Source organism: Anguilla anguilla, chromosome 3, assembly GCF_013347855.1.
Source record: "Anguilla anguilla isolate fAngAng1 chromosome 3, fAngAng1.pri, whole genome shotgun sequence".
Lineage (NCBI taxonomy): Eukaryota > Metazoa > Chordata > Actinopteri > Anguilliformes > Anguillidae > Anguilla > Anguilla anguilla.
Genome location: NC_049203.1, coordinates 39,981,269 through 40,000,021, shown reverse-complemented (window position 1 = coordinate 40,000,021; position 18,753 = coordinate 39,981,269). Strand labels below are relative to the sequence as shown.

Here is an 18,753-nt window from a genome sequence, read left to right as displayed (position 1 = left end):
CGATTATCTGCTTAAATTAAAGGCAGTTGGACTCGACAATGATCCTTACAACTTACCAAAGAACCAGTGGTCCATGGACATTCAACAAGAAATCGGAGCTATCTTTTTACAGACTGCCGAAAGCTAAAGAAAAGAGAAGGTATGATTTTACCCAAAAATCCAACATATCTGACACAAAATGACAACCGCAAATCCACGTTTCGATGCCTGGATTCCAGTTGTTTCTGCGAATTGCAGCGATCCATTTTCTTCTCTTTTCTTTAGCCGTTAGCAGTCTGTAAAAAAGATAGCTCCGATTTCTTGTTGAATCTATTTGTACAGTCAATCGCACAACAGCTCTTTCCCATTTTAGATGTGTTTTTTGTGTTATCACGGCATTCAAGCTGAACGCTAACACTATCACTCAGTAGTCTTTCTGCCACTCAGTGGGTGTAACCGCAGTGACTTCCACCTACTGTGATGTCATGTGCATACCCTCTATAAGTTACTCTGAATAAGAGCATCAGCTGTAAATGCAAAATGTAAATATACATTCTTATACCTGCAGTTCAGTACACAAATCTCACACTACTAGTACTACTAGTTTAGCCCCAATTTAGCTTATACGCAAGTTTGCGGCAGTCAGCTACGGATCTACTTGTGATACTAACTTGTGTGGTGCATCAGGTCCTACAAATATAAGCTTTTGATTACATAATATATATAGACAACATAATATCATGAGGAAAAAGATTAATATTAGTTCTGTGAGAAAGGGCAGACTTTTCATGAATGAATGATTAAAACACTTGTACCTTTCTAGGCACACAGAGGATTAACACAACAAATGATGCAACACTGCGCTATAATAAGAATAATCACACATACTATTTTAAACCTGAATACCATGTCCCATACACTATACAGTCATTTCATAAATTGAGAAAATAACTTTCAGTAATACCTACAATATTTGTCTGCTGCCTCTATCAAAGCAGTAATGTCATTTGTGCAACATTAAGAAAAGAGAACTTGTGGTACATTCTATAAAATATGTTACTCATCTCCCTCCTCACTATTAACGCATTAGTGTAATGAAAACTCCTCTCACCTCCAAATGGAAATACCAAGAACAGTTAAAAACTGCGTGGTGCTTTCTATTAACCAAAATACCATATGGATTAGTCATGTGTGGTTTTGAATAAGCTTTATTAACTCACACTGATGGTGCATGCAGCTGGATGAGAACTCAATATGCGTTAAAAAAAACAAAATCTATCTGCAAGGATTGTCATGACACTGACAATCTGAAAAGCTACAAAAAAGAGGAATAAAATAGGAGGACCATATATTTCTAAAACTGTGTGCGTTTATTTTGTTCTATTCAAATGAGCAACAGCCACCAGGAGACAGTTTTTTTCCTGACTGGTTGATCCAGTTTTGTGGAAACCTCATTTACCCATTTATAGCCATAGAAATAGAAACCTGCCAACCCTATTTATATCCTTCTAGGACGGAATCAGTAATGAGATGGCAGGGCCATATGGCTCAGATGTCATTCAGTCCTGGGGTGATAACTGTAAAATCGCCCAAGTGACGTGTCACTCTAACTACCCTGATTTAAAAAATCTACTTCAATCACAGAAAATTTTCAGTTTTCAGCTAACAGAACAGTGTATTGTGCATGAAGCTCACGCTGGAATGGGGCCGTTGCAATAATAGACAATAATATCACTCATAATCTTCCTCCTGTTTGCGTTCATTTTCAAGGGCATTTGTTGGACGTGCTCATATGAACTAATTCTATAAAGGAAAGAACGGCAGTTTTTAGGTTGCGAGGGCATTCTCACAAACACTGGGAGGTTGGGTGCTGCACTGTACTCTTATTTTCAGAACTGACCAGGAAAAAAAAAAAGAAAAGAAAAAGAGTGATTGTCCTGGACTGTACGTTGACCCGGTCTGCCCCATTAACCTCCCAAATCATCCCCAGGGAGAGGCTAGGCTACAGCAGGGTTTGGGCAGGACATACTTCTGTGCTCAGCGCGAGCCAAGTAAAAGCTCTAAGCTAAACTTCTACAAGCACTGGAATGCCTTGACCACACATGCTACACCCACCTGGGTTCAGTATGCTGGGCTGCAGACCCCAAATGTTCACAACCCAAGCGGTGAGCCCTGGAAAGAGTCCACTTCAAAGACTGTATCCCATTGTTCTAAAAATGGCCAGGGGGACTGATAACAATAAAGAAAGCATGCGCCCTTCACATGTTTACACGACACCCGCCGTTCAATGTGTTATTTGCTCATTTCCTTTGATGCGAAAAAAATACTTTGTTGCTCTTCTGGCAGGAAATAAATTTCCCAGAATGGTCTTTTTTTAAAGAAAGCCCAGGGCACTCTGAATAGTTATAAATAAAGTTTTTGTTCCATTTGTAGTCTCGCATGTTGTTAAACTACATTAGTCCAGCAGGGGCTTCAGGTTTTCATTTTCGCCTCACTTAACCTTGTGAAATACTGTTTGCAGTCTGAATATCTGAATATATTCGGTGACTCTCTAGAAGTGATGTGGTGACCTTTAACCTTGATATCATTCATATGGGAATATTCAAAGGATTATAGTACTTATACACAGTCACTATCCACACATAAACAACAGTTATAATGTCACTGGTCTAGTGCTTGCCGACTAAAAGTGTCTACTGTTACAGTTAATTCGTTTTTTTTTCTTATTTAACCCAATTAATTGTGCTTGTGCTCACGCGGGTAGCCTTTCTATCAATTAGGAAGCACAGACAGGCAGGCACACACATGCCTTTGAAAAGCATGTCAGCCCCTGCTTCCTTTCACAATGCAGCCCACCTGTGGAACTCCCACAGACATTGATCCTGAGCACACTTCCTGCACTGCTTGTGCAAGCAGACTGAGGCTGTCCCATTGACCAAAGGGGGTTGCTGATATGCAAAGTGCTATGGACTGAAACTCCCCTCAGTTCTACAGGGCCACACATCTAATTCACAATAGGCCAGGAAGAAAGGGGTTCATTCTAAACTAAAACTTGGAATTAAAATTGGAAGTGCATGCAAGTTTGAAAAACTGAAAAACCAAGGATGTTCCAGCAATGAGACATACCTGCATTTGAAAGTAGGTGTTCCAAATTCTGATGGAAAAGAAAGACTTTTCTAGGACATATTTACTCTCTCTCACAAACCTGCACACAGTTTCATGCAGATTATTTAAAGCCTTCAACGCATCAAAGAGAGAAAAACCCAGCCAGACAGAATTATGCTCTTGCCCGTCCCTGACCTGATCCAAGAAAAACATCTTTCTACAGCTTTCGGGCCCACCAGAGCATTCAGCAGCTCCATTCCAACCCCAAACTGCCTGTTACAGGCTCTATAACACAATAAAGAAAAGTGAGTCAGCAAATTTAAAAAACCAGAAAGCAGAATCATGAATTAGTCTCTGATGCAGATGAGGGGGGGGAGAGGAAGAAAGAGAGACAGAGAGAGAAAGAAAGACAGAGACAGAGAGAGAAAGATACAGAGAGAGAGACAGAAAGAGAAAGACAGAGATATAGGGAATTTTGAATTTTAACCATTCTTTATTATTCAGTGCAATGGTGAGTTCAAAAAATTTTTATGCATCACTGACAATAGATTCACTTAAGTGAACAAAAGCAAACAAGACAAAAAATAAAAAGTAAAAGTCGCTCCTACTCAGTCACCCAATGCCCTCAGCAAACAGAAGCTCTCCTTCCTCCACTGAGCATACTGCTCCCCTATAGCCCCATACACTCTGAAAAACTTCCAGTGTCCTCATGGCCTTGTAACACCTGAACTCTACCATGACTCTGGCCTTAATCATGCTTCTGACCATAGCCACCACATCGTGTGCATCCCTCCGATCAACCTTGGCTTTAAAGCTCAGGTAAATTGTCATTTTTGCCTGCCTAAAAACAAAGTTAATGAGCTGAGACTTTGCCCTCTGTCTGCGACTGTATGGAAACCCCAGGATAAAAACCTTTTTTGAAAAAGTTTCCCCCATTGATCTGAACAGTCGACCCAAGAAGAAGAACAGAGGCCGAAGTCTCACACATACAGAAAAGCAGTGAAAAACAGTTTCCCTCTCATTACAGAAAGGACAGTGGTGGGAAACTGTCGGGTTCATTAGAGAAATAAAACTATTCACTGCAATTATCCCATGCAGCACCCTCCACTGTAAATCCCCAACCTTCTTGGCCAACGGTGGTTTGTATAATGCCCGCCACTGTGGCTTTTCCTCCTCCATTAACCCCAAGTAAGACCTCCACAGTGTGTCTGTGAGAGAAATCAGCCTCTTTTCATTCACCACTTTCACCACCATGTTATACACAGTTTTTCTGTGTGCCACATCCAGGGCCACATTGTCCATGCTCGATGTTCTAACAGGGAACCTTTATGTGCAGAATCAGAGAACCTGGGGGACACCAGGAGCCTAGGGAATGGATCTCCTGTGCTATGCTGGCCTAAGTTAGGTCCACAATCTCTGAGCAGGTGCCGCTCCGCCTCAGTTAGAGCCTGCCTCCAACCCAGCAGCACCTTGGAGGTATATTGCCCCGACCGCACCCAAAGGCGCGTGCCAAAATCCTCCACCGGGTCCAAATCCCGGCCAGCCATGCCCACAGCCTGCCGTAATTTAGTAGTCTTAGAGGCACATAGCAGTTCAGTTAGCTGAGGAAGGGCCTCACAGCACACATCCAACCGGGACCCATACACCAACGGCTCCTCCAGGAGCCAGAAAGCCGATGTAGTGGACCCTGCAAGGCAACGTTTAAAAAACAGGTAATCCACTCAGTGTAGGACCTTTGTAATCCATGAGAAAGAATGATATGTCAAGACTCCCCTGCTTCCCAGGTGCACCAGCCCTTGGCCCCTTTCTTCCTTGGGCATACAGAAGTACAGCACATTCTGTGGAACCCAGTGTAGTCGGTCCCAAAAAAGGTTCACCAGCACCGACTGAACCTTCGCCAGTAGCCCTGACAGAAGGTCCACACATGCCAGGTGATGCCACAATGCTGATGCCACCAGATTATTTATCACCAGTGTCCTTCCCCAATATGATATTTGTGGTAGACATAGAAAGAAAGAGACATAGACAGAGAGAGAGAGAGAGAGAGAGAGAGAGAGAGAGAGAGAGAGAGAGAGAGAGAGAGAGAGAGAGAGAGAGAGAGAGAGAGAGAGAGAGAGAGAGAGAGAGAGAGAGAGAGAGAGAGAGAGAGAGAGAGAGAGAGAGAGAGAGAGAGAGAGAACAGACAGGGCTGCAGCATGTGTTCACGAAGCAGTTCATTCGCCATGTCTGTTTAGCCCGCCTCCTGGTTCTGGCTTTACACCAACTAGATACAACCATCTGTCTACCACCAGCATGTCCCATCAAAATGATACACATGGTAAACCACAAACCAATCAGAGGGCTCAGTGGAAGAGCTGGATGAGCAATAGAGACTATTGGTCAGTGGTCGCAAGCTCCGCCTCTACTGGAACCAAACAAGACCTTCCTCCTCAGAGTATGCAATACAACATAAAAGGATACAGTACAATCCTACAGGCATATTACACTGGGCCATAGTGGGCATGGCAATGCCACACCTGGGCCTTCATTAAACACATTTTCTCATATATATGGTCTCACATGTTCAAGAGCTCATCTTTCCATGTTCAATCCTCCCAATGTTTCTGCCTGTACAGCACCAGACCCATCTTACTTTTAGGCCACAAAATCCTCCCTTCAAATTGCAAATAGAGTGTACCACAAAATCAGTCTTTTATCATTGGTATATTTAAAATGTCCGGTTTCAGAAGAAGGAGGCATCTGGTCAGGACTGATTGTAGCGTCTGTGTTTAATGCATCTGGGAAAGCCATGGCGTATGACAGATCACTGCAGTGTTTTCAGCCAGCTGATCTACACTCTCTCATAGATCGTTTAGATCTACACAGTCTTCATGACACTTTCCAAAGTTGTCTGCACAGTGTGGTGCCTCTACACTGGTGGAGGAGTTGTGGGTTTGTGTACACTCACACTGTTCAGACTCTAGGTCCATGGTCATGGTGCTAGTGTAAGACACAGGCTCTTTCGCACTAGCAGCGTACGCACTTCTCCATGTCTCCCCAAGCCTCCATTCATAAACCCAGCAGCAGGAAGCCAATAAAATCTCAGTATGTGCATAATTATCGCCATGGTGAAAGGAAAGACAGAGACATGGGAACTATTGCGTGTGTGTGAGATGTGGTTGCTCTTGGTTAACAGATGCACATACTTCCTTCTATGAATAATGTGTTCTATACAGCATATCCATCAAAAAATATGAATTTCCAGTAAGTATAGACTCAGAGAATGACGAATATGCATCTCAGACTTCTTGTAGGAAGTCAGACAGTCAGACGAACAGACCCATCCAAACAAACTACCATCAAGTCAAGGGTAACTTCAACGCAGGGTGGAAACGACATGTTCTTTTTACATTCAGCTGCTGACAGTAAACTTTAAACACAAAGAAAGAGGACAGGTCTCAAAGCACTGCGTATAACACATTACCCGGGGGACCAAAAACACTACTGTACTGAGAGAAAAATGTGACAAAGGCCTTTAGAAATATGAAAGTAGGCTAAACCAAACTGTACCCAGCAGGGACAAAAAACATTCCTTTGCATCAAGTCATCACTGGAGTTTGCAGAGCAAAAAACTGAGGACATTGTGAAACCAGGAGAAGTTCCCTTTAGAATAGAATGCACTCCAATAACAGAAACTGAAAGGAATAACCCAGCCTGTTGGTCTGCTTTGAATGGAGGAGGTTATTTTGCTCATATGAAGAGAGGATCTCAATAGTTCTTCATTAAATGTTTCTCATTGTTGATGAATTATTTACAAAGAACTTTAATTTATAAATTATCCACTCATGTCTCTCATCAGTTCATATTGCTGAATTAGTGTAACTATCAAAATTATCTATATGTCAATTTGTACAACATATTCACATACCCCCCCCCCCCCCCAAACACACACACACACACACACACACAAACACAAACAAACATCTCAGTAAACAAGTCTCTCAGTAAAGCTTGAGATTTCACTGTGAAGATTCCATTTCCACTGTGAAATCTTTCACAAGTTGCATTCTCTGCAACACCAAACATTTATCTAGAAGAATTGCAATCATATGCCACTGCATCCAACAAGACATTGTACAGGTGGAAAACAGCAGATATATTCTGCATAGGCCATTTTACTCTCGATGGTGTCACACTGAACACTGTACTCAAGTCTGGGATAATGGTGACTTTGACTTTCAGTTCATTAAATGCAGTACCTTAATGTATTGATCCCATATCCCTTTCAGCCTCTTCGCCCATGGCGGTGTTCAGGGCTTGAGTAAAAAAATCCCCAAACGTATGCAATCAGATTCACCGAAACAGAAAGCGGTAAATTATGAATTATGAATTATTGAGGAGAGGTCCCTCTCACCGAGGGAGATAATGTGGCTATTCATCTCCCCATTTTGCTTCTTCCCCATCACATGACCACTGACCCACATCCAGGTCAGCACCGTCGCCTGTCCACATATTTCACAGTTATCCATCCCCCCCACCCCCCCCAAACCCCCCACCCCTCCTCTTTGATCCCCAGGAGCTGGAAACACAATAAAACCTAATGTCTCTGCTCCAAATACGAGGAAACAAATCAGTTTGAAGGTACAGTGTAATTGTATAAGTGGCTGAAAAGAAATGACTACATTTACAGTCAGCGTGCGATTTGTTTTTAAGCCCAGCTGCTCTGCAGTGATACACTCCCAAACTTTCTAGAGAGATTACCATCAAAATAGTTGATACTGCGAGGGAACATTGGGAGAATACACTGATAGATCTCGTACGTATTAGCCTACTTTTTCTCGGCATTAGTACTCGGGACACGAAAAATCATAGGGCTATGTGTAAGCCAATCGCAGTAACTTGGTAGTGGAACTTCCTGAGTTTGGTCAAGTACACACTCTCTTTTGAAACACCTACAGTTTACCAGTTAATGGAGATCACTTCATGCGAATATTGTGCAGGCAGACAGCTGGTGTCCCATTAACCAGAGGAGGTCACTGGTGCACAACAAGACACAATCTTCCCTCAGACTGAATCCTTTCATCGCTGGCCAACTCTACCGTCAATTGTGCGTGACCCTGTCAGCAGATTATCTTAGTTTGACACCCTAAATCTTTAGCCCTCGCTATAGGTTAAAAACACATGGCTCCAAGCACCTAATGTTGAGTGTGTCTTTATGCCTGTTAATAATGTAAACCATCTGGAGATAGATCTCTTCTGTGCACTGCAGCTGTGTCAGGTTCTGGGGAAAATGCAGGTTGTTAACAAAGGGGAGGGGGGGGTGGTTTGCTTTAGTGTGTGTTTGTGAAAATGTTCTAGGTGATACGCTCAGGTTGTTCTTCCACAGTTTCTTTTTCACACACAAAAGAGAAAGAGTGTATAAACAAAGGGAGGAAATTCTTTCATCTTCAGTTGGCCTGTGAGTCTGTTCTCTGGTGCACCCACAAGGAAGCATTAAGTGTGTTTCCTGGATTTAACCTCCTTCCATGTGAACTCCTGCCTGCCAATTGTGCAGTTTGTCTACAGTTTTTTCATGTTTGTGCAGCCTTGTCACACATTCCACGCTGACAACTGAATTACTCCACCTTTGAGGCGAAGAGAAGAGGGATTTTGCACTTTGATTTTTACCATCTCTTTCATAGCTTGGCACTGCAATACTTCAGAACCTACATTATATAGCTAAACACTAGAGAAGACCAAAAATAAACAGTAGAATATATTTTCTACTCAGCAATGTTATCTTTTATGCTTATATATTTTAAAATATCTTATATATTTTTGGATTGTAAGGTATATCAGGTAGATTTTGATTTATATTATGCTACTGGCTGTATTTGCCATGTTGTTTGTATTATGCTTGGCCTTCCTGTTGTTCTTCCCATGTTGTGTTTGCATGACATTAAAACTGGTGCTAGATACAACACCAGGGCTTCAGTGGACCAATGTTGATTGGCTGTTCCTACTCTATTCATTTAAAATGCTCCAAACATCAATAGACTATTTGCCATAGGCCACCCCTAGCGAATCCTCAAAATGTTTTACCCCCACAATATATGCTAAAGTGCACTGGCACAACCTTTCCTTTACTGAATGTACTGTGTGTCTGTGTGAGGAGACCAAAATAAAGACCCTGGGAGACAGTGGAGACACTCTTTGCTCTCTTATTAAAAACTCCAGGACAAATGAAAATGCTTAGGCCAAAATGTCCTCACGTTACACTACAAACAACAGATATAATATAACAATACACACTACAAAGTGATGACGGCAATGTTATATTTAGCTGGAACAGACTAACGGTATAATATCACATGGTCGGATATCATTTCAAATCGAAGCTAACCATCTGCTTATTTTTATGTCTGTCAATGCGCAGGCCCAATGAATGCGATTCTGTCAAAAATGTGACTTTGATTTTGTAGACTAGCTCAGCTCATATACACTTTTACTTTGGATGGTTTGATTTTTATTTGGCTTGTGAAAGGCGGAAATAATCTCTGATTGGCTCAGTGGTTAAAGGGTATTTACCAACATCCCACCAAAACTATGCTCATGGAATCAAGGAAGATGGCTCCATGTTATAGCTATCCATGTCCAACTGGTATGGCAGACATTGAAGAATTTCTGAGCCAACAGCCTTGTTACTGCCCACCTATATTTGGCCAGGGATTAAATGCATTGTTGACTGAAGATATTCACTGAGCAAATTCCCCAGTCTCTGACTTAACTGATATCATAAACTACACTACCTTGCTGCAGCATATAGGCTACACCTCTGAAACCTCCTCAGGTCACAAGTGCTTCTTCCTTAAGGAGAGTCGACATAGACAACGCCCTTGTGAGTCTCTGTAACATCTGTGAACCTTTTGCACATTGACACATTATAAACTCAGTCTGACTCAGTCCAGCCCTGTCCCTCCTGCTATGTCCTTCTACCCCCAGTGCCCACTAGTTTACATCTGTACTGCTGTACAGGTCCCATAGTGCGCCAGGATAATGCTACTCCTGGGGCTTGGATATACCAGAGATTCACTCATCAACACCCTGGGAAGACAAAGCACAGGCCCCAGTATAAAGTACTTTAAATAGCCTAGTACCCTCCAGCAAAAACGTAAGAAACAAAAGGGACATGGAAAAAGGGGCAAGGCTCAGATTGTTCATTGCATATTTCATTTATCTGACATCAGATTCCAAGGTTTGTATTTTCAGCACCTAACTTGGTTTTGGCTTGAGTTTCTGGCTTGATTTTTCATTCCATGTGGAAACAATGTGATTTAAAAGGTACACTGGCAAAACAAGCCCAACTTTAAGCATGTCAATTAAACTCTTACAAGGGTCAACAACCGGCGGTTAGAATCAACACATCACTGCTGAGGTATGAAAGAAACTTCATATTCATTGGCAATAGTGGTTTTTCTATGTTGTCACAAGACAAAAATTCTGTTAATTCCATTTTAAATCCATTGGTCATATAATCTCACACAATTTCATAATTTCAATGTATCAAACAAAATAGATGGAGTAGATCCAAGTGCTTTTAATGGAAATTGGAAGGAAAATACATGCATGCCGAGTTCTATTTCCTGACCAGCGTAGTGTCATGGGTTTCAACTTCATCCAAAGCACTGCCTCTTGGGCAAACAAGTTATGCATTCGTCTCAATGCTTTCTAAGACCACAAACCTCCACCAGCGATGTTCCTCTGCCTGAAGAACTTCTCCCAAGCCACCATCAGAGATCAGCAGTCACCCACTCCACTAGTACTTCAGCATTATATTTAAATAGTTATGGAGTAACAGTGAGCCATGCTAATGGAATTTCCACACCCAATTCCTTTGGCTGTCTGAACTGAAGTGAGCTTCGGTTCATTTGAAACTGTACACAACTGTACAAATTCTAAGTGACACAATCACGCCAGTGTACAAATGAAACTAAGACCACTACTCTGACCATTTGGAGTTGAACCTGGACAATGTGATGTTCTTGAAAGCATTCAAGTTAAACTGAAAACAAACCGCTCAAAAAGAGCGTCAAACTGTGGAGGTCACAATATGCTTTTGCCTCGGCTGTCTTGTCCTAATTTCCAAAAGCACAGCCTCTTTCACAGATACAACACCCTTTCATTATGTTATTTCCACTGCTGTTAATTGGGGAAAGTAAACAGCACACAGGAAAAGCAAGAATGCAAATAGGTTGAGAGTATTTTCCATCATACTTGTTTAACCAACATCCACTGCCTCAAGCAAACACAGCATGACAGAAACATTGCAATCTTTGGTTTGAAATAAATCATACCAAGAAGGCAAATAATTTCAAGTTAACTTGTGTGAAATTGAAAATAAAATGAATCATTTGCAGCTTACACAGACATTCAAATATAAGCACATTTGGAATCAGAATTTAATGAACCATTTGCAATGACACCACTTTGCTTTACTACCAACACTACATCTGTGGTTTACTACATACAGCTAACAAGAATGGTCAGCCTTGGCTGATTATGGCACTTCAGGTCGGGGTGTAGAAGGCTTAACTTGACATTCATAAACATGGTATACACTACAGGAGCCATTATCTGTCCCACTGACACATAGAGAAGAGAGGCGAGGGAAGACAGACACTACCAAACCTGAGACAGGATGTGATATGAGACCAGGAAAAGGAAGCCAAGCAGATACAGTCTTGGCAGACACTGCACCTCACACACAGACACACAGACACACAGACACACACACACACACACGTACACACACCCATGCACGCAAACACAAAGATCATTAAAGAAGCACAGCATGTTGGTCTGGTGCGATCTGTTTTCCCTGTGGGTGACCAATCAGGGCACTGTCCCTCGTGACATAATGACCTCTGCGTCTTCCCACAAACATCTGCTCATCCTGAAACAAGCCAAGAAACATGCATATGTGCCTTCTGCAGTTTAAACAGTAAAGGTGATGCATTCATCTACGGAGGTGTCTGAAATACATAATCTCTAAAGACATTAACAAAACACACATCCAATTTTACAAGGTCAAAAACACAAGATGGCGGCCTGACTCCTATAGGGGGTTTAACTGCCTGAAAGCGGGAAATACATAGGCTAAATGAAGTCTGTAGAAAAAGAGAAATATGGAAATGGTTTTATGGAAAAATCCATAAAACTATTTCTGCTCTTGAATTCCCACAACCCTTCCAAGTCCAACAAGAAACTAGGACTGCTGCTATGTCGACACCCAGTCCCAAACCTAATTACCATACAATATAGGTCATTACCGTGTCCTCATAGCCACATTTTAACCCTGCTATGTTTCCATATGGCTGGATATCAAAGTAAAGCCTACTGTAAATAATGCCAACGTGTGAACGAAAGGTCACCAATTCTCGGTTGACCCAACCTCAATTTTAGCCTTAGGTCATGAAATCTAATTTGTTGTACAGGCTAGAAAAAGGTTAGTAGTCTGTCAGAGCATCTAAGGAAAAAACAAAGCTATGATTGTCAGATGCATAACAATTAGCCTACTGGTGATAATAACTTTAATAATACAAATCCACAGCCCCGGAGTTAAAAGTCAAAAGCTCTAATGCCTGTCCTGCATCCTAGTACACAATATAAACTAGGCTAAATCCGACCACAGGTAAATTTTGGAAATAAATTCTTACATGTTAGGATATTATCTCAATCCGCTTTGATGTATATGATACAGATAGCCTATGTCTCTCAGGCAATTTAAAATATTTAAATTATTATTTTAAAAGATATATGAAAACCAATCTTCTAAATGTTCTACTTTAATGGTGTGGTTCAATGTGAGCAGACCTACTATTATTGCAAACCAAGAAAATAAAAACGGCATCTGTTATATTGTTGAAGAAATGTGAAGTAAGCCTACTATTTTCAAAGACAGGAATTTAGGCAGAAAATAGACATTTAGGCTATGTTCAAAGACACACCTTTTTTGGTCTGTTAAAACCAAACACAGGAATTAAACTTTTCATTTCATAATGATTGTTTTATTAAACTTAAAATAATAACCCAACATTCCAATGTGCAAACATTTAAACTGTTTATCTGGAATGCCTATACCTAGCATCTAGCCTAACCTTGGAAATAAATTCAAGCTATAAAAATACACCAGAAATAGCAATGGGCTCACATGGTCACAAAACAAATATGTCATACATTTTATGAGGACAAAAATATACAGACAAATTAAACAGTAGACATAGTAGTTATAACAGCGGTAACCCTTCAGAAGACTCTGAAAGCCTCTCCAGAACTCTGAAAATGGAGCAGTTAACCTCCACATACACAAACACCACCCCCACCTACAGTGCTTCAGTTTTAATGTTAGGGCTAAATCTCAAGGCAGGTCTTCTGCAACTACATCTTCCCTTTATCGCCACAGAAATAAAAATTAAACATCGCCGTTACATTTCAAATAACCACAAATTCCATCATAGCAAGGTTGACCGTTGCTGACCGCAACTCATTATAAGACAGGAATTTACTTCAAGGAAGATCCAACACTCTGCATTCCAGTTTGATCCATCAACAATGTGCTACTTGCTGCTTCCTGTACTGGTTTACATGACTTAGCTAATTATGAATATTCATGTACTAACATGCTAAGAATGTACTCTGATCCTCCCGAATGTCAGGCAGTTACATTTATGTGCATAATTGTGCATCACCATAGTGATTAAAATCAAAACTAAACCCTAAAGATGAATATCAGTTAAAGATAAAAATCCATCAACAGGTCCTTCACTAGTTAGGAATTTATTTCATTAGTATTCCTTTTATAAAACCGAGTGACTGAAAAGTTTGTTCATGAGGAGCACACCAACTGATGCTAATAGATTATTTATAAAATCTCTGTTTATTAAGTATTGCATGCACATAGAATAAAGTTGGGCCAAGTTTTGAACGCATGCTGTGAAAATCTGAACATTATTCCCTCTCATATTATTCAGACAGAGAACACAGTACTAAATATGAATACCAATCATGTTTGAAAGTAAGTAATTGTTATAAAAATCAACATCGCCTTACTTTGCTGTAGAAATGATATCATGGCCTGTTTGACAAGAGTTTGCCAAATCCTTAAGACTCTGGCACACTTAGCCCTTGCAACCACACGCACAACAATTTAACCTGGCTTAGACCCAACCTGCATCAGACACCTGTGACTGCTAACCATATTCACATTTTTGGTTCTATGCCTATCTTAGAAAATCCTGACTGATATTTGTCTTCTGTGGGACCTGTAAACTGGCCATTGGTCAAAATAGACAGACAGTCCTAAAGACTGTGAAAGAGCAAATTGTTAGGAATTGTTAGGAATTGTAAGGAAATTGCATTCCCTTCTAGTGAGACGTTATCCTCTTAAACTGCAGTCTACACTGCCCATTCACAGCAGACGGTTTAAAGAGGTCATGTTTCAGCTTTAAGACACAGGGTACAAAGCAACATTTTGCCGAACTATTCACTTTTGTAGGACTGGTTTGTGGAATAATTTGTTAGTTAAACAGAAAAACATCTGAACACGGGCTTACCTTTTTAAAAAGATTAGGCTACTGTCTGGAATTTATAAAGAGACTTACTGCTGTCTCTGTATTGTTTTAATTCCATGAGCACTGTAATAAACTATGCAAAACAAACTGTAACATGCAAATTAGTCACCTCTCCTTCATTGCCATGCAGGATAAATGCAAATAGCCTAGTTCCCTTTCATTTTCTAATCAAAACGTTGCAGCCAACTCTTGAAAACATTTTTTTATCTAAAGTCATCGTAAATAAAGCTGAATGTTGCACAAAATATGAAGCACACCAAACTGAAACAGGCAGCCTAGGCCTAAATATTTTTTGAAAATACCAGTTCCTAATCCAACTGTTCCGCTTTGTCTTAAATGACAGTTTTCATACAAAAAAAAAAAACTCAACGGGTAACATTAGTTAGGTCTACACACAAATGCTTGATGATAATTCCAAACTGAACTTGGTTTAGCCTAGGTGAATAATTCTGCAATGGTCTGTTTTTTTTATACATGGCTATGTAAGACATGAATGTGATTTAGTTGCCTTGCTCAAGAGGAATAGATATTATAAAATAACTCAGTCAGACTTTGGCCTATGATTGAGCTGATTTGTGTGCGGCAGAAAACAGCCCTTCTCCAACTGACTACTTTGCAAGTGTCCGTTAAACTAGCGAATTTGTTGCCACTGCGTTTTGCAAAAATTTGCCAGATGTAAGAGCCGTGGTGTTCCTAAACAAAGCTGTCTGGCCTCGTCCAAGAACTTCACAATTTTCAGGAACAGCAGTTTGCAAATTGGTTCCAAGGTCCGATGAGATCAAATACAATATTGTCAGCAACGAAGCGCTTCCTCAAATCATATCAGGACCAAGAAGTTGGTTATTGTATTACAGTCTGAACACCTGTGTTTACAGCCATGTCACTTGGTTGCTGGCTCTCAGAATGTTTGCAGACGCCATCGACAAAAACGTGCACTACAAACACTGAGTCACTGTTTACCAATTTCACGGCAATGCTCCACCGATTCTTCAGCAGGTTGTTTTTGGAAGGGATTTAACAGAATGAAATTTACCAGAGCATGCATGACTGTGCAGTACATTTTTGCAGCATGGAACAATGCAGCAAATGCGCATTTTCATATCGCCTTCTTAGATGTTCTGGTTAGACTCAGATGTCACTTTAACCAATCGTACCTACCCATAGCTGTCCCTATAGCCCACAAACAGCCCCTTTGCCTGGAGAGGTACAGTACAAACCAGTGATACAGATCAAAGGTGGCACTGCACAAGATGGAAGAACCACGAGTGCACAACAGGATGAAACATCACTACAAACGTAACCTCTAAGGTTATAATTTTGGGTCTGAATTCCCCACTCTGTCAGCTTGGGATGCACAACAATTTCAGGGTAATACAGATCATAACAGCTAAAAATGAACTTACTGGTAAAGCCAATTAACTAAAACGATGTACAACATGAAGGGCCCATATAATGGCACAACATACATTTCTCAGAAGCAATGCAAAATGTATTGCACCACTGATTCTGTATATTAAGTGAAAATGTCATGCTTATAAGTAACCCAATCATAGCCTTCTGAACCTTCAGAAGCAAAAGCTATACAGAGAAAACATTCGTTGAGATGACCAAGACTGCTAGTGATATCCAGCGCGCCCAGCCATTGTATTGTCAGATATAGGCTAAAATGCACCATATCCAGCTGTGATCGACAACTGTAACATCATTGCTCGTCAGGAAGTTGTAAGATTTACGCGATCAGTGCGTTTAAACTCAATGTACTCAGCCAACGTTAGACTCAGATCTCAGATGTTTGGAGCTAGTTTGAAGGCTAATGTTACTGAAGCATGCCTAAGCAAACAACCTCAAACATCTAATAATACAAACAGCTACTAGAGCAGTGAAGTTTGCGAATTCGCGAATAAAGCACTTCCACTGTGCGCTGTGTCGTTCATCATCGGCGATTATAAACAAACCATGCTCTCAATCACAACTGTTAAAACCAGCCCCTTTAAAAAGAGATATCACAAGGTCCATGGTAAATATCAGAACACAAGGTAAGACATGATAGTACGGGAGAGTGTTGGTGTAATCTCCTGGCCTGTTTCACTTGCTGTACATAAACCACTCTAAGACTTCCAAGCTCACCTTCAGAAAGCTCCAACTCTAGTTCTGCCAGCTTCTCTCGCACCTCCGCGGGTAGGGTCATCGCTGCTGCCGGAGTAGGCTCCAGCATCATCATAAGTAATCCAGCAGAATTCCTCTCAGCCATGATCTCCAGGTTCAGTCCGACTCAAGTTGGTACGCTCCGGTCAATGTTCAATAAAGTAAGCGAGTCTTGGGTGGTGGTTACTGCACACTGAGCTTGCTCGCTAAGACAGCTTTCAAACTGCTTGCCGATGTCCCTGTGTTTCCGATCGGGTTATGGCATTGAAAAATCAGTACGTTTTTTTCCAGACAGCCACCTGGGGCTTCTTTTGCCTATACGTTTTCTTGCTTTATTCCAGTGATTTGGCCATATTGACCCCTTATAAAAATGCGAAGTACTCATTACACTCACAGTATCATCTCCTACTTTACCTTACCGCTCCGCCATTGCAGCCAGCTGCAGCGAGAGCAATGCTGAGGTGCGCGTGCACATCGCATCGCGCGTGGTTGGTAGGGCTGCGAGCCACTTATCTACCTGTAGACTGGTGCCGGTAATAATAGCCAACTATGGCCTAATGTAGTAGCATGTAATTATAAATAGCATTTCCTCAGTATTACAAGTAGTATTGTCTTAAAGTGTAAAAGTACTTAATCAGGAAAAACAGGCCAAATGTATGATTTCTAAACATCATGGTGTTGCCAAAAAACTGAAGAAAAAAAAATCGACCGGTCAAATTACTTTTTTTCGTAGTGATTATATTGCATAAATCTGGTATTTACCGCCTCGAGGTAGCCCAATAAGCAACGAGTTATCTGTTGACTGGGCGACTGTGTATTATCCTTTGGGGGGTTGCCAAACAACAAAACAAACACACTTTAACCAAAACCTATAGTAGGCTATACATTGCAGCTCAAAAGCGGAATACTTGGGAATTACGCAAAGGTGTAGTTCAATAACAACACTGGTGGTGCCTGTGCGTTTTTAAAGGCTGGGTACTTAACCACCGTTAACGTTATATTGCTGTATTTCGGGGGGGAAATGCATGTCAGTTTCAACAATATCGTTTTTTAATTAAAAGAGCAACAATAGTATTTTGCTGCCATCTACAGCAAGAATAAAACGTGTCTAGGATAAGTTACATTTCGAGCAGAGCTAGGCTTTCACGTACATTCTAGCAGGGATGGCTATAGCACCAGGTGATAACTTTAAAACTGATTAACAAGCATTATTAACGCACTCCAAACATGTTGTAAGAATGACTTCAAAGGCTAGAAGGGTTTAAACCTCTAGACCACATAACTACAGTCTGCGTAACAACTGGAGAACCTGTCCAAACCTGTGAAATAAGCATTACCTATTCCAGTTGATGCCGTTTTGTGGTGTAGAGGTTTACACTCCAGTTAAACACACTGCAATTGACCCTTAGGAATTATGCAAGAGTAGTTCAATAACACTGGTGGTGATAAGCATTTGTAACTGCAGGCTAGGCCTACTCTATACGCTATACTGCTGTATTTCCAAACCGAAATGCACGTGAGTTTCAACAATATCCTTGTTATTTTGATTACATAAGCAACAATTGTATTTTGCTGCTATCTGCTGCAAAAGCTTGGAAAAGGCTTCTTGAATAAGTTACATTTCAAGCAGAGCTTGGATCTCACGTAAATTCTAGCAAGCATGATTACAGCACAAGGCGAGAACTTTAAAACTTACTACATATTGATTAACATTATTATTTATTATTGATTAGCATTATTAACGCACAGAAAACATCTTGAAAGAATGGTTTACAAATAAAAAGCTATAGGGGCTGTCAAACAACAAATACACTGGAAGTACGAGATATAGTAGTTTATGCATTGTGGCGCAAATTCGGAACACTCGTGAACTTTGCAAAAGAGTAGTTCAATAACAACAATGGTGGAGCCCGTGCGTTTGCAATTGCTGGCATGC

The 18,753-nt window shown here is 40.9% G+C and overlaps 1 protein-coding gene across 4 annotated transcripts in view; it reads right to left on the bottom strand.

The window, feature by feature from the left end:
• Positions 1–18,419, bottom strand: part of LOC118222870 (disco-interacting protein 2 homolog A-like) — a 91,940-nt gene extending 73,521 nt beyond the window's left edge. For 2 of the 4 annotated variants that reach the window (XM_035408771.1, XM_035408772.1), the window contains exon 1: positions 16,800–18,419. In XM_035408771.1, the coding sequence (XP_035264662.1) occupies positions 16,800–16,923 (124 nt within the window). In that variant the 5' untranslated portion in view covers positions 16,924–18,419. The remainder of the gene's footprint in view (positions 1–16,799) is intronic. The other 2 variants (XM_035408768.1, XM_035408769.1) reach the window with 1 other exon arrangement.
• Between the last annotated feature and the right edge of the window lie 334 nt (positions 18,420–18,753).